The following is a 19,889-nucleotide window of genomic DNA, read 5'->3' as shown; positions in this document are numbered from 1 at the left end:
ATCTGTGTGTGATAAAGGAATCCTCCCTTTCCCGTTAAGGCCCCAGACTGAGGTTTAGATATCCCTGGGGGTGAGAGGGGGGCCTAGATGGTAGCTTCCTTCAGCATCACTCCCTGATTAGTCAGCCTGGTTTGGTACCAAGGGATGCTTGCTATGCTTGAAACCTCCAGCCTTCCTTTGGGCCTCACTCAATCCATCTGCAAGGATTGTTCCTTCCCTGCTGCAGATGGGTATATGGAAAACATGGAGGGCCAGATTCTCCATTGCCTTGCTCCTTGCCTTGCTGTTCCAAAGTAACTGGTCCCAAATGGGACAGGCCAAGGGGTCATTTATCCAGTCACCAGTTAAAATATTGCTCAATTTATATTTTCAGTTTACAGTCTTGTAGGGTGAATCTGGCACTGGGTTGACAGCTCTTGAGAGGGGGAAAAACCCCATTGCTCATCCACACAACAGACACAATGTGACATGCTTCCTTCATGCTTTGCCCCTACGAATGACTTCAGTCTCACTGGAGGGGTCTCTGCCATGGTGCACTGAGTCCTTGGCGTCTCAGCAGAGACTGCTAATGATTGCAGAGCTTTTTGCAATGCAGATGCCTGTGTGTTGGGAGCAGGACGGCATCCCACCACATGCACACTTCTGTACAACTGTCAGATGGCAGCAGAGTTGCACCAGTAATGACCTAGGCTGGGTTTGAATTCATGAGCTAGAGGTGAATGGTTCTACAGCCCATCATGCTCCTCTGAGCCAGCCAGTCACTCCTAAATGCAAATCTCCAATAGGAACCTAGGAATCTCCAGAGCAAAGCAGAGTAGAGCAGGGCTCCATCTAGACCAATATCCTGTCTCTGGTAGTGGTCAGCTCTAGCTGCTTCAGAGGGAGGTGCAAGGAACCCTGCAGTGATGGAATGACCTGCCCCTGGGGAAAATTCTCCTCCCAACTCACAGTAATTGATGATTTACCTAAATATGCTTTAGAAAAATGCAAAGTCCCTTCTTCACCCAGCATAGTGACTTCTGCATGGAGGTTGTTGGATCTGTCCTCCTGTGCAATGCTGAAGGGGAATAAAGAGAACCAAAGGAAGACGTGAGAGAGAGGAATAACAGAGACCTCTTCCCCTCCCCGCTAATTCATTCCTTTGCACAAGAGACGTGGCTGCACTAGTCGGAAAGATGATGATGATAAAAGACCTCAAATCTTCAGCAGAAACCAGATCAGCATTCAAAGAAAGTTTAAAGAAATCTTTCAGCTCAGTGGCTACCTTGCTTAAGGCTAACCACACTCTTAACACAATAATAAGTCAATTCTCACTGAATAATTAAATAGAGAACCTTCATAAGTATTGACTTAATGTGACAGCCAGTCTATACTGACTCAGGGTTTGCTTATGTAAACACAATCTCTTGTTCAGCTTAGTTAGCAGTTCAATGAAATAGAACATTCCTTCAATTAAAATCAAATGATGTGTGCATTTAATTCTTTCCGTCTCTTCCTGGGTAATAATAGGTTTTGAACATAGGTGAGTGGATAAAAAAATCTTTCAAGTGCACTTATCCGTGATGAATCAAAATGGAGTGTCCTTAAAAATATGGGTGACTTTATTTCCTAATTCAAAGAAGAAGTGGACTTATCTTTGCAGCCGACCTATTGGCTATCTGACCTAATTTATTTCTCTCTCTAATCTAATGTACCCAAAATCCTTAGTCCTCTAAATAATAACTTATCTTAAGTTTATCATCAAAGACACAGCTATTCACTGCAGCTAGGTTTAGCTGCTTTTACAGGGTCTAGTGTTTTTGTGCTCCTCTTCTTTCCCCTCCCCCTCTTTCCTTTTGTTCATCATCAGCTTCCATTATGACAGGAAGGTTTTTATAAAGTGGCAGGTGTGTGTACATTTGTTACAAGATATTCCCTGGTACAGATTCCAGAGCTAAGGTTCAGTTGAGATTTGCACTTAAAGCATGACTAAGATTCCTCTGTGTCACACTCTGAAACCTTAATGACTGACTTTAGTCTCCAAATCTGGGCCAATAGCTCTTCATGGGCCAAGTGAAATTTCCATATTACTTTTTTCAGTGACATAGTGATGAGGAAACATGTATAAATGCTCCTCTTGTGGATTTTTCTCCTGCTTCTCTCTCTTTTCCTTTGGACTCCTTTAGCTAACCAACCACAGTCCTAACAAACACCAAACTCTTCTGTGTCGCACACATGTTTTCACGGGCATGCATTCTTAACAACATCTCAGACATAAATCACTTCTGAACTTGAACAATTAAATGCAAAAAGAATCATCCTCCTTATTGGTCATACGTTTTGCCAGGGTCATCTGATGGAACTGCATCATCCATCTAGTGGTTTCTGTTTTCAATGGAAAACATATTTTTTGCCCTACAAATTTCATTTTTGTGTAAGTTATCCACCCAGCTCTGTTCCTATCTGTCTAGGGACTTATACTCACCCTGTTACAGTGTTATCTGAGGGCCTTGCACTCTTTATCCTCAACACACCTCTGTGAGGCAGGGTAGTACTGTTATCCCTGTTTTACAAAGGGGGAACTGAGGCATAGAGGGGCTAGGTGACTTACCCATGGTTACTTATCCAGTCTAAGTCCCGGGCTTGGGCCCTACCCAATCTGTCACCCTTCCTTTGACTCCCCACTTGTGCTCTGCGCACACACCCTGGTGGACCCAGGGTACAAACTGAGCATCATGGGCATGTGTCCTGGAGGACCTTGGAGAGGGGTGAGCAGAGGGGTGAGGGGTTGCTTGAGGAGCAGGCAGAATGAACATAAGGGAAGGGGATTGAGTGGCAATTTGAGGAGGCTATGCTGAAGGAACAGGCTAGTGAATGAGAGGGGCCGTTGCTGAGCTGGGGAAGGCAAGTGTCTGCATAGATACTGCATGGGAAGGTTTCCCCTGGCATGGCTTATTGGGCCCCAGGGCTCAGAGGGGGCAGCGTCTGAGGAGCCCGTTAAATGCTGCTGCAGAATCCCAGGGCTCCCAATACTCTCGGCCTCCCGTGCAGTCCTGCTCTTCCCGCTACAGATCCCTCCTGAAATCTCAGCCCAGCCTACCAGCTGCGAGTTTACTGTGTGCCCTGTTGGGTTTGTAAAGCTCTTGGTGAGCAGGGGCTTGTCTGTGTGAGGTGCACACTCCCGGGATGCTCTGACATAGCCCACCCTCCCCCTAACCAAACAAAGGCCGGGGGATGTGGCGCCAGAGGCCGAGCCGAGCGCGGAAGCTCTCTGGGTGCAGTGGGGGTATTGCTCTTTCTGGCACTTTCGTCCTGCCCACCCTATCAGGTCTCAGTTCCCCATCTGTACAATAGGGATAATAGCACTGCCCTGCCTCATGGGGTGCTGTGAGGATAAATATGTTACAAGATTGTGAGGGATCTTAGTTTTTAATAGGGGTAATTAGGAGCTTGGAGGTGCGGCAGGGTGGCCAATGGGAACAAGGATATGGAAGTAGAAATTACCATATCCGAGCTGGAAGCCAAATTCAAACAACTTAATGGGACCAAACGGTGCAGGGAGATAATCTTCATTCTTAAGGGAAATCTTCAATCTTAAGGGAACTGTTTTATGAAATTGCAAGCCCAAGAGCAAAGATTTTTAATGAATCTGTAAACTCAGGGGTCGTACCCTGTGACTGGAGAATTGCTAACAAAGTACCTATGTTTAAGAAAGGGGAAAAGAGTGAAAACTACAGACCTGTTAATTTGACCTCAATTGTATGCAAGGTCTTAGAACAAATTTTGAAAGAGAGTAATTATAGACATAGAGGTAAATGGTAATTGGGATAAAGTACAACATGGCTTTGCTAAAGGTGGATCATGCCAGACCAACCTGATCTCTTTCTTTGAGAAGGTAATTGATTTTCTAGACAAAGGAAATGAAGTAGATAGAATCTACCTGGATTTCAGTAAAGTTTTTGATACAGTTCCACATTATGGTCAGCGATGGATTACCAACACATGATGGTTAGAAACCTGCCTCTAATTTCAAGCCTAAACTTGTTGACGACCAGTTTATATTGATTTGTTCTTGTGCCAGAATTGGCCCTTATCTTAAATAACTCTTCCCCCTCCTTGGTATTTATCTCTCTGTTGTATTTATAGAGAACAATCATATCTCCCCGCAGCCTTTGTTTCGTTAGGTTAAACAAGCCTAGCTCCTTAAGTCTTCTCTCCTAAGGTAGATTCCCCATTCCTTTGATCATCCTGGTAGATGATCCCAGGTGTCTGGCTGATGGGTCTTGCCCACATGCTCTGGTTCTAATTGATCACCATATTTGGGGTCGGGAGGGAATTTTCTCCCAGGTCAGATTGGCAGTGGTTTGTTGTTACTACCTTGTCTCTGATATCAGTGACCGCAGGCCAAGATTTTCCAAAGTGACCAGTGATTTTGGGTGTCCAGGTTCAGATGTCTTAAAGGGACCTGAGTGCTCCATACTTTGACATTCAAGCCCCTTCAAGCTGTCCCATGTTGGTCATAATACAATGGAGGCACTCCAAATGACTAGTTACTTGGAAAATCTTGGCACTGCACCCTTCCCACTTCCCATGACTGGAACAGCTGCAGGTGACTTAGCTAACTTAATGTGGTCAAATTCAACAGCACTCTGCCTGTTTTCCTTTAAAGGGCACAAGGAAACCTTAGCCAGGGAATCCCGGCCAAATTGAATTGTCCTGGCCTTTTCGTCCAGAAGGAAAACACATTTCCGAGATGAATTCATCAAAGGAGAAACAAGCCGGAGAATTTTAACTTTGAAATTCAGCATTTGGGTTGGGCTCGTTTGTTCTTTTCTTTTAATCCTTTTTTGTTCCTTTTTTTCTTGGATGGATTTCAGGAAAAAAAACTTGACAGCCAAGATTTTTGGTGCACGCTCTCTCTCTCTCTCCCTCCTCCTCCTCCCTCTTTCATGGGATTTGACCTCAGCTGCCAGGGAAGCTGACTCCAAAGTAGATCTCAGATTTCTAGGCAAAGACTGGCCGGGCCCACCTGCTGCCTGGAGTTGTGAGCAGCAATTTGGCATGAGTTCCCCGCGTTGCTGCTAAAATGGACTTGGCTATGTCTCTATTCATCGAGGCACTTAAAGGCAGAAATCTGAGAAGCCATGGAACTATTCCAATAAGGTTTATTCCTGGCAGTTAGGATCTCATCCAATGACTGTGAACTCATTGTATATAATGGAAAGAGTGACATCTGGCTTGGATATTATGGAAAGATTACCAGCTGGCTTGTCATGTATTATGAAAAGAATAACATTTGCCTTAGAGGATTCTTCAAGCCAGGAGCAGGGCCCCGGGGAGTGGGCTGACAAATTTCCATCACGCTCGGTGATGAACTTGCCACAGTTTTTTAAGGGAATTGACATAACTTTGTCTCTAATTCTGGGAGAGGGAGATGCTGTCATGAACTTTATCTCCTGAGGAAGGGCAGGGGTGGGGGTGGGGGAAAGAAGGAGCTCAAGTACCTTCTTAGGACAAGGATGTTTAGAAAGCATCAGAGTTTTTCTGCAGTGGGGCAAGTCCCCCCTTGCCTGCAGATTGGCAAGAGATTATGTGGGCTTTTAAGGCCAGATCTAACCTCGCTGGTGTCAGTGGAAAGGGTCCCATTAACTTCAGTGGGAGCTGGATCAGGTCCTTAGCCCAGGACTACAGACTCCTAGGGTAGACTAGACTCTACGTTCTTAGTCTCCCTCCCTTCTCTCTGCCTTGTGCATGGGGAGGCATTGCTGCAGCCCCTAGAGACATACAACCTGCAGTGGGTATGAATGCCCTAGGAGGAGCATGCTCAGAAGTGGCCTCCTGTTCATGGGAACAGCACGCTTTCCAATGCATAGCGCAGTTGCACCAGCTGGTGTGAAAAAGAAGTGTGTGGGGGGGGCACACCTACTTTGGAGCATCTCACACCCCTGGCTGCACTAACACTCTCTCTGCTGCTTGCATTCATGCAGTCTGATTCTAAGCTTGCTTGCACTGGGTCCACACCAATGCAGCACCACTTCGGTGGTGTCACTCCTGATTTACACCAGCACATCTGCAAGGAGGATCAGACCCCCAGGGAGCTCAGGGACAGGGACTATTCCCTGCATCGGTGGGCAATGGGGTTAGAGCTTCTTACACCACCCCTTTGCCCATCCATTAGAGTCAGGACTCTGCAGCCCTCTGTCCCCTGCAGTCTAGCTGCAGCTTTGGCTGTCTCCTGCAGGGTGGTTCATTCCTTTGCAGCAGGGCAGGAATGTTTGGGATGGGCACCGAGGAAAGGGGTCAGGCAGAAGTAGAAGAGGCGCAGGCTGGACATCCATGGAGGTCAGTCTGGAGGTGGTAATAGCAACACCAAGGGCAATGGGTGCGAGAAGAGAGGTGGCAGTTGTGGGAGCTAGATCTCCCCTGCTCTGAATTCACATGGTCTGTGACTCATGTTGCATCATCAAAGATGGGCTCAAGCTGCCTTGATGCTGAATGGCCCAGAGCTGGGTGGCAACTGGGATTCAGGGATTTGGTCTGGCCCATTATGAAGCTAGGGCCCATTTGGGAAATCCAGATCTGGGTGCAGATTTTGCACAACGCCCGTAAGGCTGGTTTGGATCTAGATTTCTCTTCCAGGATCATCTCTAATAATAATTCTTTGCCCTTGTCTAGTCCCTGCCCTCTCTGGATCTCTAGGCACCTTGCAAGCATGCTATCTGTGCTTTTGCATTGGTGTCCATCACCATAGTACCTGAGCTCCACATTAATGAATTGACCCTCACAAATGCCCCCCATCCCACGCCAGGAGGTAGTAGTATCCCCATTTTGCAGATGGGCAGATTGAGGTGCAGAGAGGTGAAATGACTCGCCCAAGGTCACCCAGCAGATCAGTGGCATAGGGCAGGGAATAGAGCACAAGTCCTCTGAGTCACAGTCCCCCTGCTCTATTTATTAGACAGCACCCACTTAGCAGAGCGCACACTCCAGCTGTGAAATGTAAGTCCCACATGTAAGCGGTGAGTGGCACCCGGCCTTCTCAGGTGCCAGCAGCAGTGGCTTCCTGAGCAGCACCGTATTCTTTCCTCACCCTTGCCGATGCTCTTTCTCTGGGGAAGGCAGGCAGGGCTCTTCACACCCAGAGCTGACAAAACTCACAGCTGGTTGCATTCGATGTCTTCGACTCTGTGGGGTTGAGCAGATGCTCAGTAAGGTGGCTCAGCCACATCAGAATGATACAAACTGGTGTTCTCATTCCCCCCTGGGGTGCTGTATCCACAGGTTTCCATTCCATTCGTACTGGGCTTTGTTGCTTAACTTTCCCTTCAGCATCTATCCTGGCATCCCTTCTCCTTTCACATGCCACTTCTCAGCAGGAGCTGTTTCTGTTTGCAGCCTGCTTGCTGTTGTATCTCCAGTTGTACCACTAGCAAGAGCAAACCTTTCCTCCTGTTTCTCCACAGATGCTGCCTTTTCAGATTGATTTGTACCAAAATATGTATTCAGTGAGGGATAGAAACCCCCATGCTTCATGGCATTCACCAACCTCTAATTAATGGGGGTCAGGAAGAAACTTCTTGTCGGGGGAAGATTATCCCATAGTTGCCTGCTGCAGGGTTTCTTGCCCGTGCCTCAGAAGCAACTGGTCTTGGCCACTGAGAGAAATGGGGTACTGGGCTAGGTCGACCACAGTTCTGATCCAATCTGGCAATCCTTGTGTTCTTTCTTGTGAGTTTCCCTCTTACTTTTTTGTGTGTTTGTGAACAGACCCTTGTTCAACATTATTTGCAGAACAATTCTTGGTCTGTGGATTGTTGGTGAGCAGCTCTTCACGACCATTCCGTATTCAAACCTGAGGGTATGTCCACACTGCAGCTGAAGGGGTAACTTCCACCTCGGGTAGATGCACACACACTAGCGTTGATCAAGCTAGCATGCTAAAAACAGCAGTGTGGCTGGAATGGTGCTAGGCAGCAGAAGCAGCAGCTGGCCGCTCAAGTACAATCCCATCCAAGACCCTTGGTGTCTACTTGGGTGGTTAGTCCATGCCTCTGTCCACACCGTTAGTAGATGTGCATCCACCCAACCTGGAAATGACACCTGCAGCCGCAGCGTAGCCATAGCCGGAGATAGTGTTGTGCGCCCCTACGTCACATGGTGTTAACTCCATTCCCTGGTGGGAGGAGTGTCACCCTTTCAATCAGATTTCCAGCATGAATGGCTGTGTTTGCAAATTCAGTTTGCTTTATCCTCATCTGGGGCGAACTGGCGTCATCAATGGAGCTACAGTGGTTTACATCGGGGAGGTTCTGTCCCTCCACATTTGCTTCCTATGAATATTCTCCTAAATTTGGCTGTTTCCTTGAAAATACCTTCCTGCTAGGAAATTTGCAGAAAGGGTGAAATCTTTGCAGAGGGGTGGCACAACTTTCCTTCCCCTTTTAGGGTGTGTCTTCACTGCAGAGTTAGCCCAGTTGATCTGCATGGCTGTCTGAACACGTGTGTTACCTTCACTCGGGTGTGAGTACCCATGCTGCGCAAAGCCATATCTAAGCTACTGTGACCTCACTGTTTCTGCACCCACCGATGGTTCTTTGAGCAGAGATAGTCTGATTCTTTCCCAGCCAATTGTCAATTGTGGGAGAACTTGTCTGTCTTACCGAGGGAATTATGGGAAAATATTACAGGACTATCAGCACTCGCGTGATTTAGCCCGCATCCTCATTGCGAAGCAGGTGGGTTTTAGCCCAAGTGAAAGTGTAGCCTGGGTTCTACCCTGCACCCCCCAGCTGGGCCAGGTAGCCCAGGCTTGAAGCACCTCCAGACCTGGGTAAACGGTTTTTGGGTGTGGACGGGAGGGAGAGTTAGTCTAAAACATGGATAAGAGCCCGGATTAACTCCTCAGTGAAGACCCTGGGGGTACTCAATCCTGCAAGGTTCTGAGCGCTCCAAAGCCACTCCAGTAAAGCACTTCAACACGTGCTTGACTTTAAACACATGAGTTGACGTCATTGAGACTCTACAGGTGTGTAGGTGCTTTACTGGGTATGGGATGGAGTGCTCAGAGCCTTGTAGGCTGGAGCCCAGGGCGTCTGTCACTGTGTTGATTCTGCCGCAGGCTGTGGAAGAGTGTCTTTCCCTTTGGGAGCATAATATCACAGACCAGGGAAATAAACAAGCAGGTTTACTGAAGCCTAATCCGCTGCATTGTGAGGAGGAGTGGAGTGCTATCAGGGTAGCTTTGCCTTGGATTTACGAGTGGCACTAAAACAAAAGAGCTGAGCATGACAGGAAGGAGAGGTTTGTTTCCAGCAAGGAGTGGGAGCTGGCTCTGAACTGGGGGTGGGGGTGGGGGGGGCGGATGCATGCATTGACGTCCTTCCCTCCTGAGGGCTGACAACATGTACAGTTTGCATACTGAAGGGTGGGGGAGTTGGATCAGGGGCCAGGACGTTCCGATTTGCTTTTGTTCTCACATTTTCCACAAGAGAAGAGGGAATTAAAACCCACATTGGTGGCTCCTGAATAGAACACTCCTGCCACGCAAGCAGCAAGCACTCCTTTCTCTCAGAGTCTGTCCACACTGCAATCTGAAGTGTGATTGCTGCTTGGGTAGACATCCCTGCACTAGCTCTACACACGGTAGCATGGCTTAAAACAGCAACGTAGGTGTAGCGGCCCAGGCTGCAGTGTGGGCTGCACGAGCCCACCGGGAACGCTGGGTACTTATTCGCATTGCAAAGCCCATGCCGCCACATCTCCACTGCTAGTTTTAGTTATGCAGCTGTGGGTATGTCCACCCAAGCTGCAATCGCACCCCCAGTTGCAGTGTAGACATACCCTCGGTTGGTGTCTCTGCTTGCAGCATGTCGGGAGGCGTTAGCCAGGAGATGGAAGCCAGGGAATTGGTGGCTAAGGTGTAATAGAGAATCTCCTTTCCCTTTGCTGTTTCTCTCTCTCCCCTGCTGTCCTCTGTGCTGCCCATTCCCCCTTGCTCATTAAAGACAAATTTGTTATGCTGCTGGTTATTCAGAATACTTCTCTTGGGCAATCCCTTCAAACAGGAGAGAGGCACTTAGATCCTGTGGTGGCAAAGGCCATATAGGCACCTAGCTAGACAGAGGGCATAGGACAATTGAGTCTCAGAATAAAGCAAAGCTGAAATTTTGCATCCTGAATTCTTTACCATGCTTGCTGGCCCCCTGTAGGCCCTGGGAAGCAGAGAACAACTGTAATACACTGCTCTTTGGGGACACGTCCCTACCCAAGTGGGCTGGAAGCAGGCTCCATGTATGGACCTGATAAAACCAGCTATTCAACAGCCGGGGAAGACACTCTGCACAGAGGTTATTCTCATGGGGCCAGTTATTCCCACATTAAGTCTCCTTTCCACTCCCGAGCAGCACAGAACGGGCCTTAGCGACACTGAGAATCAGGACTGATCCATTTTTAAGTTCCTGCCTGAGCACTCGTGTCCTTTAGCGTCGCCTTGCCTGCTTAGGAGAATTGAAAACGCCAGGGGTGAGACATGCAGGAGGAAGTGATATCTGAGCTCATTAATTCTGGTGAGCTGTATCATACCTTGCTGTTTGTTTCCGGGCTGGTAATGAATCGAGGGAAACTATTGTTTTTACGCTGCCTAACTCCAGCGAGAGAATGTTGTATCCAGAGGAGGAGAAAGATTTCTTCATTGCCCTTTACCAGGGCTGCTCTGCAAATCCAGGAATCCCCTGGGACTTTTAGCTTTAGCAACTCCAGAATTCATGATCCAACTGGATAGTAGTGCATATCGTTAAGCCTAATGCTGAAGTCAGGGCTTCTCTACTCTCAGTACGGAATATCTGTGCCAGGCATGTTGGAAGCCACAAGAGTAGGGGTTCAGGATACCCAGTCCTGTAGTCTCCTGTGTTCTGCAGATAGAGATGTTCATGAGTTTATGGGAGACGTGGCAAATTGGGCCCAGGTTATGTAATTACAGTAGCAAAAGCCCAGAGCTAGGTGCTGTACAGACACAGTGAGAGACAATCTCTGCCCTGAAGATCTGACAGTCTAAATAGATGAGCAGTGGGAAGGAGGAAGATGAGTAACCCCATGTCACAGTGGGGAACTGAGGCACAGAGAGATTAAGAGTACGTCTGCCCTGCAGCTGGCAGCCTGCCTCCCAGCCCGGGTAGACAGAACTGTGCTATGAATAGCTGTGTGTATATTGCTGCCCTGGTGGAGATTTGGCCAAGCCATCGGAGCTCAGAGTTAGGGATTCAGGTGGATCTGAGCTGGGGTGGCTAGCCCAAGCCTCCACTAGTGCCACAGCATCCACACTGCTGTGGTTAGGGCACTAGCTCAGGCTGACCCTAGCCAGGCTGGGAGGCACACTCCCAGTTGCAGCGGAGGCGTTCCCTAAGTGACTTACCCAGGGTCACACAGGGAGTCTGTGGCAGAGCCAGCAATTGGGCCCCCTTCTCTCAGGTCCCAGTGTCTTAACCACAAGACCAGCTTTCTTCTCTGTCTAAAGGAGGTGCAGCTCCACTGCAGGTCTCTGGGCCAGATTTATCAGTGGACTAAATGGTGGTGTCCTCTGCATTATTATTATTACAGTTGTTATTATGTTATTATTTATTACTGTTAATTATTTATATTACCCTGGTGTCTAAAGGCCCCAATCCCATTAAGATTGGCACATCCCATTAACATAGCCCTGGAAAATGTAGTCTGTAGATAGGCAGTAAGTGGGTCAGCAAACTGGTGTAAGTGCTAACTCAGAGCCAAAATGACTGTAACTTACACATAAGGGCTTAATAAGCAGCAGGAGAAGGGTATAAGATACAGCACATGGGACGACTGTTTATCTTCCAGTTCCCTGGTGGCTGTTGCATGTTTCACTTCTAATCCTTTGGCATGTACAGCAGAGCCAGCCACACTTAGTTTTGGACACACATGGAATGCCAGACTGGCTCAAGTTACACCACTTTCCCTCTGACCCTTGTTTTCCAACCACTTGCATCCTGCCCTCAATTGTTATTGCTACGTGCTGGTAAACAACTGCTGTGTTCCACTCCAGGAGCGGCTGCATTTTGGCAGGGTCTGTCACTCATTCTGTAGAGGGCTTTGATATCTGTTGTGACGAAAAGCATTGTATAAATGGAGGGTATTACTGCAGATCCTTCCACTTCATTCAATCACGTCTTTGTTTGTTCCTCCATTTAATATGATCAAAAACCTGTGGAACCAAATCATTCGTATTTAAAAAATAACACAATTTCCGCCCTTTATTTTGATCCATTTGGATGGCTGTAGGCAGGTAGTATTGGATAATTCAATCACTGGTTGTAGAGAGCTGACATTTAATTAACAAGGAAGCAAAAAGAAAAAAATGGGAAAGAGGCAAGAAAAAATCGCTCAGGGGAGACTCCCCTGTAAAAGCCAAGGTCTTCTCTACACAGAGCAATATGATGTCAGGGGACCTGGCTACATTGACCCGGTTTGGCTGAGTCACAATTCAGTCCTCAATATGTTGCAAACCCTGATGAGGGAGATTCTGTTATTGTTTCTGAGTTCCACAATGTGGTGTTTTTTACAGTGCATATGGGGCACCTATTCCAGGTATTATGGTGAGACCGTATAATCTAGGTATTAGGGCACTGGACTGGGACTCAGGAGACTTAGGTTCTATTCCATGTTCTGCCTGTGACTGTGGGTCTGTCACATAGACTGCTTCCTCTGCTGGTCTTGTCTGTTTAGACTGTAAGCTCTTCAGGGCAGGAACTGTCTCTCACTAGGTGTATGCACAGTGGGGTATGCAGGTCTACTGCAATATACATAATGATAAGGCACCATGGGTTCGATGGTTGGAACTGACTAAACTGAATCGAGAAGAGTATTCATTTAGAGATGCCAAAGCTGTTCTATGCTTGGATTTATGTTTTTTTTCTGTTGACTCATCTCTTGTTCAACTATTACTTCTGTTCCTGGGAGGAAACCCCATTTCTTTCTTGGCCAGCTTTCCCAACTGTAGAAAATTCCCTGCCCAGCGCTGCCAGTTCAATTTTAGATTGAAATGATACGATTTGCAAGGCAGCTTTGATGTAACTGAGAAGAAAATCCCGATTGGCGGCAGCAAGCCTTACAGCTGTAAGGCTGTAATGTAAGCAAACTCCTTAACTCCATATGGAGCTCCTGGTTATTGGCCTTTCTGGAAATCTATCTATCTATCTATCTATCTATCTATCTATCTATCTATCTATCTATCTATCTATCTATCTATCTATCTATCTATCTATCTATCTATCCTCGTTCCTCTCACCTCCCTCTCTTCCTCCCTTTCTCTCCCTGTTTAGCCAACCCCAAGAAAACCCCATCCTCCAAAGGAAGGAAGACACCAATTGAAATGGTGGCACTAACGTGGCATTTGCAGACCATCACTGTGTTCGCTCTGCTTGTTTGTGCCATCCTTCCCCCCAGCCCTTGGTTCTGTCTTTGTAAGATCTATAGGGCAGGGACTGTCTCATTCTGTGTTTTTACAGCACCTCACGCAATGGTCTCAGTTGGGGTCCCTGGGTGCTACCATAACACACATAATAATAATAGCCATGCTCCCATGTGGCCATCATCACCTTGGTGTCTGAGAGCCTCCCATTACGTAACAAATATTCTGGTTGATGTCTCTCCCCTGCCACCGAGAAGCAAGAGAAGACAACAAGGGGTGTGAGGGAAAACAGAGGCAAAGTGACTTCTCCAGCAGTCTGAGGCCGGGCCAGGAATAGAACTGAAGTTGCCTGGCTTTCAATCCACTGACTTAGCCACTAGCCCCAGCAAAGGCACGGAAGAAAGGGAAGAGGCTTTATTTGCATCTTTATGTGATGCTCAGAAGCAGGATGTTCTGGTCCGTTCCCCCACTGCCCCTAGTCCCTGATACCGCTGTCATCCTTTCCCTTTCTTATGGCCTGTTTTTCACCTTCATTCTGCCTACCCTGTAGCTTAGAGCTACTGCCAGTGATGCATTGGGGTGAGCATGAGAGCCTAGAGGGGAGCTAATATGGGGAAGCGGAGCCTCTGGTTTCTTATTCCCTTTGTAAACCTGCAACTTTGTATTTCAATGTCATTGGCAAATCACAAAAACAACCCAACCCCAGGCACTTCAACTGCACGCCAACCTCTAACATTTCAGGGGCCGATAAGATACAGCAATGAAATTATACAATCCTGTAACGATGCTGGCAGCAGCATGGCCAAACAAGGATATGAAATTTACAGAGCACTCTGAATTTAGGCAGTACTTAAAGAGTGAGCAATGTCCCAGCACACCAGCTGCTGCTGGTAACTAGCTAAGCATATTAGGGCAGTATCTTGTATGCCATCCTTATAGTATTTACAGGGTAACTGGGAATCTGTGTGCAGTACATGGACACCAACATGAATGATGGCCCCAGCTCACCACTCCTTCCTTAGTGGAAGAACCCTGAGTAAGCAAGGACCAATAAGTATAGGGTTACTCACAGTACATGCAATGTAAATAATACTGCAACACGCATGGATACCAATGTAATTGTATAATGGTGTAGCTGCGGCTTTGCTATTCCTAGTATTTCTAGTGTAGCTACTATGGCCCAGGGTAACATACACAGCTAGCCATGTAACTCGCTGACTGTAGCAGTGTGGTGTAAACCAGCAAAGGGTGATTTAGATCCAGGTTTTATTGAATCCAAAGCGTCAAACACAAGAAAGGGTAGCCTTGTGATTTGGGCATTGGCCAGGGATGTAGGAGATCTGAGTTCAGTTCTTGGTGCTTCTGAAAACTTCCTTGGGTGACCCTTAGTCTCTCTGCATCTCTGTGAAACAGGGGGACGGCACTGCCCTCGTTTGTCTAATTTGCTTCGGTTTGTAAGCTCTCCAGGGCAGAGATTTTCTCTCGCTCTATGGGGTCACAGCACCTGGCACAATGGGAGCCCTTGTTTTGGCTGCAGCCATTAGTTGTGACTGCTGGGGCGGGGATGTTCCCAGAAGGAGCTATTGCTTCGGCCCATCCGTAATGCTAACACGTCTCAGTGTATGTGGACCCAGACACTAATGGCATGAAACTTGTGGCAATGTGAGAGCACAGCGATAGCGGGGAGAGTCGGCCCCTTGCAACAGGGCTGCTCTCACCATCCCCTGAGTGGGTCAGAGAGGAGCTTGCAGGTCAGGCTGTTGAGAGAGCGAAGAGAGGGAGTTTTTCCTGCTGTTCTGGCTGGCGAGGCTCTGACGCCTTCTGTTTCTGTCACCCCCCGGGGGGTGGAGGGATGGCAGGACCCAGCCACTCGGAACGAGCCGGACAGGCACATCAGCCTCGTCTGTGCTCAGAAGCCACATCTCTCTGAGATCAAGCAAGCACGAGCCATTCAGGCGGGGAGCGTTTGCACTCAGAGGAGCGGGAAGGGGCTCTGATGTGCCTGTCACTCAACCCCCTCAATGGTTGTCCAGCCCTTCAGGCTTTGAAAGTGTTAAGGCTTGATCCTGCGAGGTGCTGGGCACTCTCTGCTCCCTCTAGAGCCGGGGTGTGCTGATTGCACTCTGCACCTCTCAGAATTAGTCCCTTAGTTCCTGTTCCCATCCTGACTTAGGAACAAACTGTAAACAGCTCAGAAATCCCTACCCCGTCAATTGTCAGGGAAAGCATGCCAGGCTCTCGCTGACTTCAGTGGGCCTTAGGGCAGTGTGTCATCCATCCCTAGGAGCAGCAGGGAAGGGAGACCCCAAGGACAGCTGCCAAGTGAGCTGCAGAAAAAGTAGGCCATGAAGGAGAGCTTTGATCTGTGTCTCTCCTTGCGAGCAAGGTTGCAAGAGGCCTGATGTGAATTCTCCTGGTTTTTGCTGTGTGCGCAGTGCATAGTACAGTGGCTGGGTGCCGGGCAGGAGAGAATGGGTCACTGATGTTTCATAGAATCTTTTCCCCAGACCTTCCTGCTCCAAACCAGCATCTCTTACTGGCAGGGGAAGTGGTGGCCTTTGTGCCTGGGTTTCCCTGGGTTTGTGAGAGCCTGTTTAAAACAACAATGGGGAAACAAGGTGAAATATTTCCCTTTTGGTTTCCCAATGTGGGTGTGTGTAAAAAGAAGGGCTTTGTCTCATTCTGTCCCCAGTGAGCTGCTGAGTAGCTGAGGGATATAAATCCTCCTGCTTCAGGGCACAAACCAGCCACTACCTGATGAGGATCAGGAAGAATCTTCCCCTGTGTGCAGATTATTCCTTAATTGTCCACTGGGGTTTCTCGCTGCTTCCTCTGAAACAGCTGATGCTGGCCACTGTCAGAGCCAGGTCTGATCTGCTATGGCAATTGTTATGTTCCTATGAGAAGCTATATGAAATTTGCATGGGTCTGCTTGGGTTAGGCACTCTGATTTTCTCTCCATATGTGTATAGCCATATCATTTCCTCACTGTAAATCCAGCCTTACAAAAGCCCAATGGAAATGTACTAGCCCAGGCTTTGAATCTACTCACCCAACCTTTGGCATGATCCTGAAAAACAACACTCCCCACCCCCCAAACAACCCAACCCCTATAAATAGCTCATTTGCCCTTCAGGAAATCTTACTCCCTGTGAGGAGTGGAATTTTGTAAGGTTGCGGTGATCAGCATGGCCGTAATCAGCAAAGAGATCTGGGAACCTGCTCGTTCTTGAGGGGCAGGCCTGGGACCTCAGCCCACCCTGTCCCCTTCGTGGTTTCTGTGCATTCTGATTCTTGCTTCTGAGGGCTTGTGTCTTTAGTGCAAAGTTAACTCGAGTTCTACACAAGTGTTGCCCCTAATCAGAGTCCCATCCATGCACAGAAACCTCTCACTTGAGTCTGCTGGTGCTTTTCACACAAGTTGGCCCGTCTAAGGGGGTGGGGGGGCAATTGATCCTCAGAGCATCCTCATGTTCTGGGTGTGAGCTATGTTCAAAACCTACCCTGGTCTACTCTACAAAGTTAGGTTGATGTAAGTCACCATGTGTCAACGTATTTGTGCGTGTTTGCACTCAAATCTGTCTCCCAATCACATAAATGCCCTGTTACGGTGATGCAGTAACACCATCTCCCTGAATGGTGTTGAGCCATGGTTGATATACCATGGTAAATGCTGCATGAGTGTGATCGATGACAGAATGAGATCATATACATGAAAATATTGCTGGCAGATCCTAGCCATTATTCTCCTGTAGCTCTCTTCTCTAATACTTTCTCCTCACCTCTTTTTCTCTCTGCTTTAAAACCACTGAATTTACTAGTTCTGAGGGAGAAAAAAAAAACCAGACAAACCAACCAAACCCTGTTCTCTCTCTTGTGTTTTGTAATCAGGTCGAGACTGGCAGATTTTCACACAAATTGTCAAGTCTCTTTCCAGTCACTTACCAGCTGCCCTGGGGATAATTACCAGGCGTGTCTGGGCGCCTACGCAGGGATGATAGGTGAGTCTGTCTTGTTCATCATGCAGAGCACAGTGGGGTTGCCTTTCTCAATCAGTGTCTGGGTTTGGGGGGACTGGTTTATGGATTGTGGCTTGGGGGACTTGACACTTTAGAGACAGAATAAGTTAGTGCTGGGGCGTATTGGAGGGATGGTAGTGGATGCAGATGTTGGAAGTTTAGCAAAGCTGCTGCAGCCAGCAAGAACAACCACTTGTATCCACAGGAGCCTTCCACTTTGCTCACAAGAGCAAAGGCGCCAAACCCAATTGTGCATTGGCTGCGGGGTGGGGTTATGGAGGTGCTGTGGCCCAGCAGATAGGCCCAGGTTGGAGAGCTGGGCTCTATTCCTTGCTCTACCTACTGCGTGGGCTTGGGTAAGTCTCGAGGTTCCTTCTGTTAACGGGGGACAGCGATGCTGGCCTTGCTATGTACAGCAAGCTCTGTTGCTAAAGGAGGATGTATTATTACTGGAGACAAATCCGGTTCTAGAGGCGCAACTGGGAGAAAACAACTGAAGGTGGCAGAGGTGTTTGCCATGCTCAGCCCATGCCGATTGGCCTGTCCCCAGAGGGGTGCTCCCTCGGTCTTTGGCAGTAGGTTAGATCCTAGGGTGCAGGTTGCAGGAGAGAGAGCTGTGAGTTTCAGGGATAGCAAATCCGGCCACCTTGTCACTCCAACTCAGTTTCACTCTTCAGTCCAGGGTTTCGCTTTGCTCGGCTTCGCTCTGACCCGGAGCGCCTCTCCCGCCCCACAATTAACGCGCAGTGTTGCAGGGGCCGCAGAGGCCAGCCGGGAAGTGTTGTTATGATCCTGACACCAGGACTTAAAGGCATCCTGACACCAGGAACGGAGAGGGGATGATGGGTGGGCCCGGTCCCCGTGTGAAGCTGTCAGGGCAGCTCTGCTCATTGGGCCTGAAGAGGGACACAGGGGCAGGTTCAGCAGGCAAGCAGCATGTCTGAGTCAGACGAGATTCCCACAGAGAGAAGGAAGGAGCAGGGGACCAGGCCAGCTCAGAGGGACCAAGAGCCATGTGTCTGCTTAGACAGGACAATACCAGGGGCTAGTTATGGGACACGGAGCCTTTCGCCCACCACCAAATTGTTACCCTCCCTTCATCTCCCACTGAGTTACCTACTTCCCCTTTTCTCCTGTGGATCTGACCCTGAGCTGGTTCCTGAGTGAGCTGCTGGAGGGAGAGTCCCTGGTAGTGGGGGTCTCTCAGAGCCATTTGGGTTGAGGAGAGCTGGGGGCCAGAATGGGCCATCTTCAGTTCCCTTTAGATCTGCCTGGATCATGGGGAATCCACTGGGCATGGAAGACGAGAGCCAAGCTGGTGCAAAGCCCACCCTGCTGTGAGGGGAGGCTGTCAGGGCAGGAGGGAGTGCAGAGCTGTTTCTCTCCGTCAGACTTTGCTCTACTGGCCCCTGATTCCCTTTCCCTTTCCTTCCTCCTGAGCAGGGTTTGATATGACGCCCAACTACATTGACTCGAGCATCGCCAGCATCACGGTGTCACCCTGGTGCTCCTGCAGAGGGAGTGGCAACATGGAGGAGGAGTGTGAGAAGTTCCTGAGAGACTTCACGGAAAATCCATGTCTCCGTAAGGCACCGCTCTTCACTCTTCGTTTGTCTGCAAGGGCTTTGGCCTTGCCCAGGGAGCAGGGCAGGAGCTCTGGCTGTGGGGGAGCTCCCAGCTATTCCAGTCCCAGCCTCTCCCAGCAGGAGAAGCTGTGGGAAGCAGTCTAAGAGTACTGATGCAAAAGACTCCAAGGAGTGCTGTATGCTATGCTGCAGAAGCACTCATTTTTGTGTTGGTGGGAGCTGACAACGTCTGTATTGCACGCTTCTTTCAGCAGTGGTGCTGCAGGTGTCTGTAACCTCCTAGCTATTCTGGCCTCTCCACGAGACCTTGTCAGAGCTCCTGCTCCATGTCTCTGAACAGGAAGGAGATGTAGGACATTCCTTCTGGCTTGGGCTTGCTTTCTGTGGAGTTTTGGGAAACGTTACAACCTTCCAGATTGCTATTGACAAGGTCCCTTTGATGAAGGAGGCTCTGGTGTGCTGAGCTCCGGGAGCGTCATTCTCTCCGTTACTTATTATAATGGTATCCATTTAATTAGTTGTTATTCAATTTAATCATCTGAAAATGTTACCGTCAAGCTCTCTCGCCTTAGTGCTAACAGCATTCCCATCCCTGCTTAATGGCCAAGCTAATTTCATCTGTTTTGGGGATAACAACAGGGTGCAAGCAGGCCTGGATTATTCTGCCATTGCAGTTTAGCCCTGCCCTGCAGGATTAGCCTAGCACACTAGGAGGCACTGTAGAGAAGGAAGGAGACAGGACAATACCAGGAGGCACTGTAGAGAAGGAAGTAGGAGCCCTGGTTCCCTTGGTACTCTATAATAGTAAATAAAGAAATAATATAATAATAATTATTATTAATGCACCTCAAACCTGACTAGCAGCACCCCTGTTTTTCCAGT

The 19,889-nt window shown here is 48.5% G+C and overlaps 1 protein-coding gene across 3 annotated transcripts in view; it reads left to right on the top strand.

The window, feature by feature from the left end:
• GFRA2 (GDNF family receptor alpha 2) overlaps positions 1-19,889 on the top strand; it is a 98,002-nt gene that overhangs the window by 59,463 nt on the left and 18,650 nt on the right. For all 3 annotated transcript variants that reach the window (XM_073325055.1, XM_073325054.1, XM_073325052.1), the window contains 2 exons: positions 17,294-17,403; positions 18,865-19,005. In XM_073325055.1, coding sequence (XP_073181156.1) covers positions 17,294-17,403; positions 18,865-19,005 — 251 coding nt within the window. The remainder of the gene's footprint in view (positions 1-17,293; positions 17,404-18,864; positions 19,006-19,889) is intronic.

Source organism: Lepidochelys kempii, chromosome 26 (assembly GCF_965140265.1).
Source record: "Lepidochelys kempii isolate rLepKem1 chromosome 26, rLepKem1.hap2, whole genome shotgun sequence".
Lineage (NCBI taxonomy): Eukaryota > Metazoa > Chordata > Testudines > Cheloniidae > Lepidochelys > Lepidochelys kempii.
The sequence above is the reverse complement of the archived record's forward strand: the minus strand, read 5'-3'. Positions and strand labels throughout refer to the sequence as shown.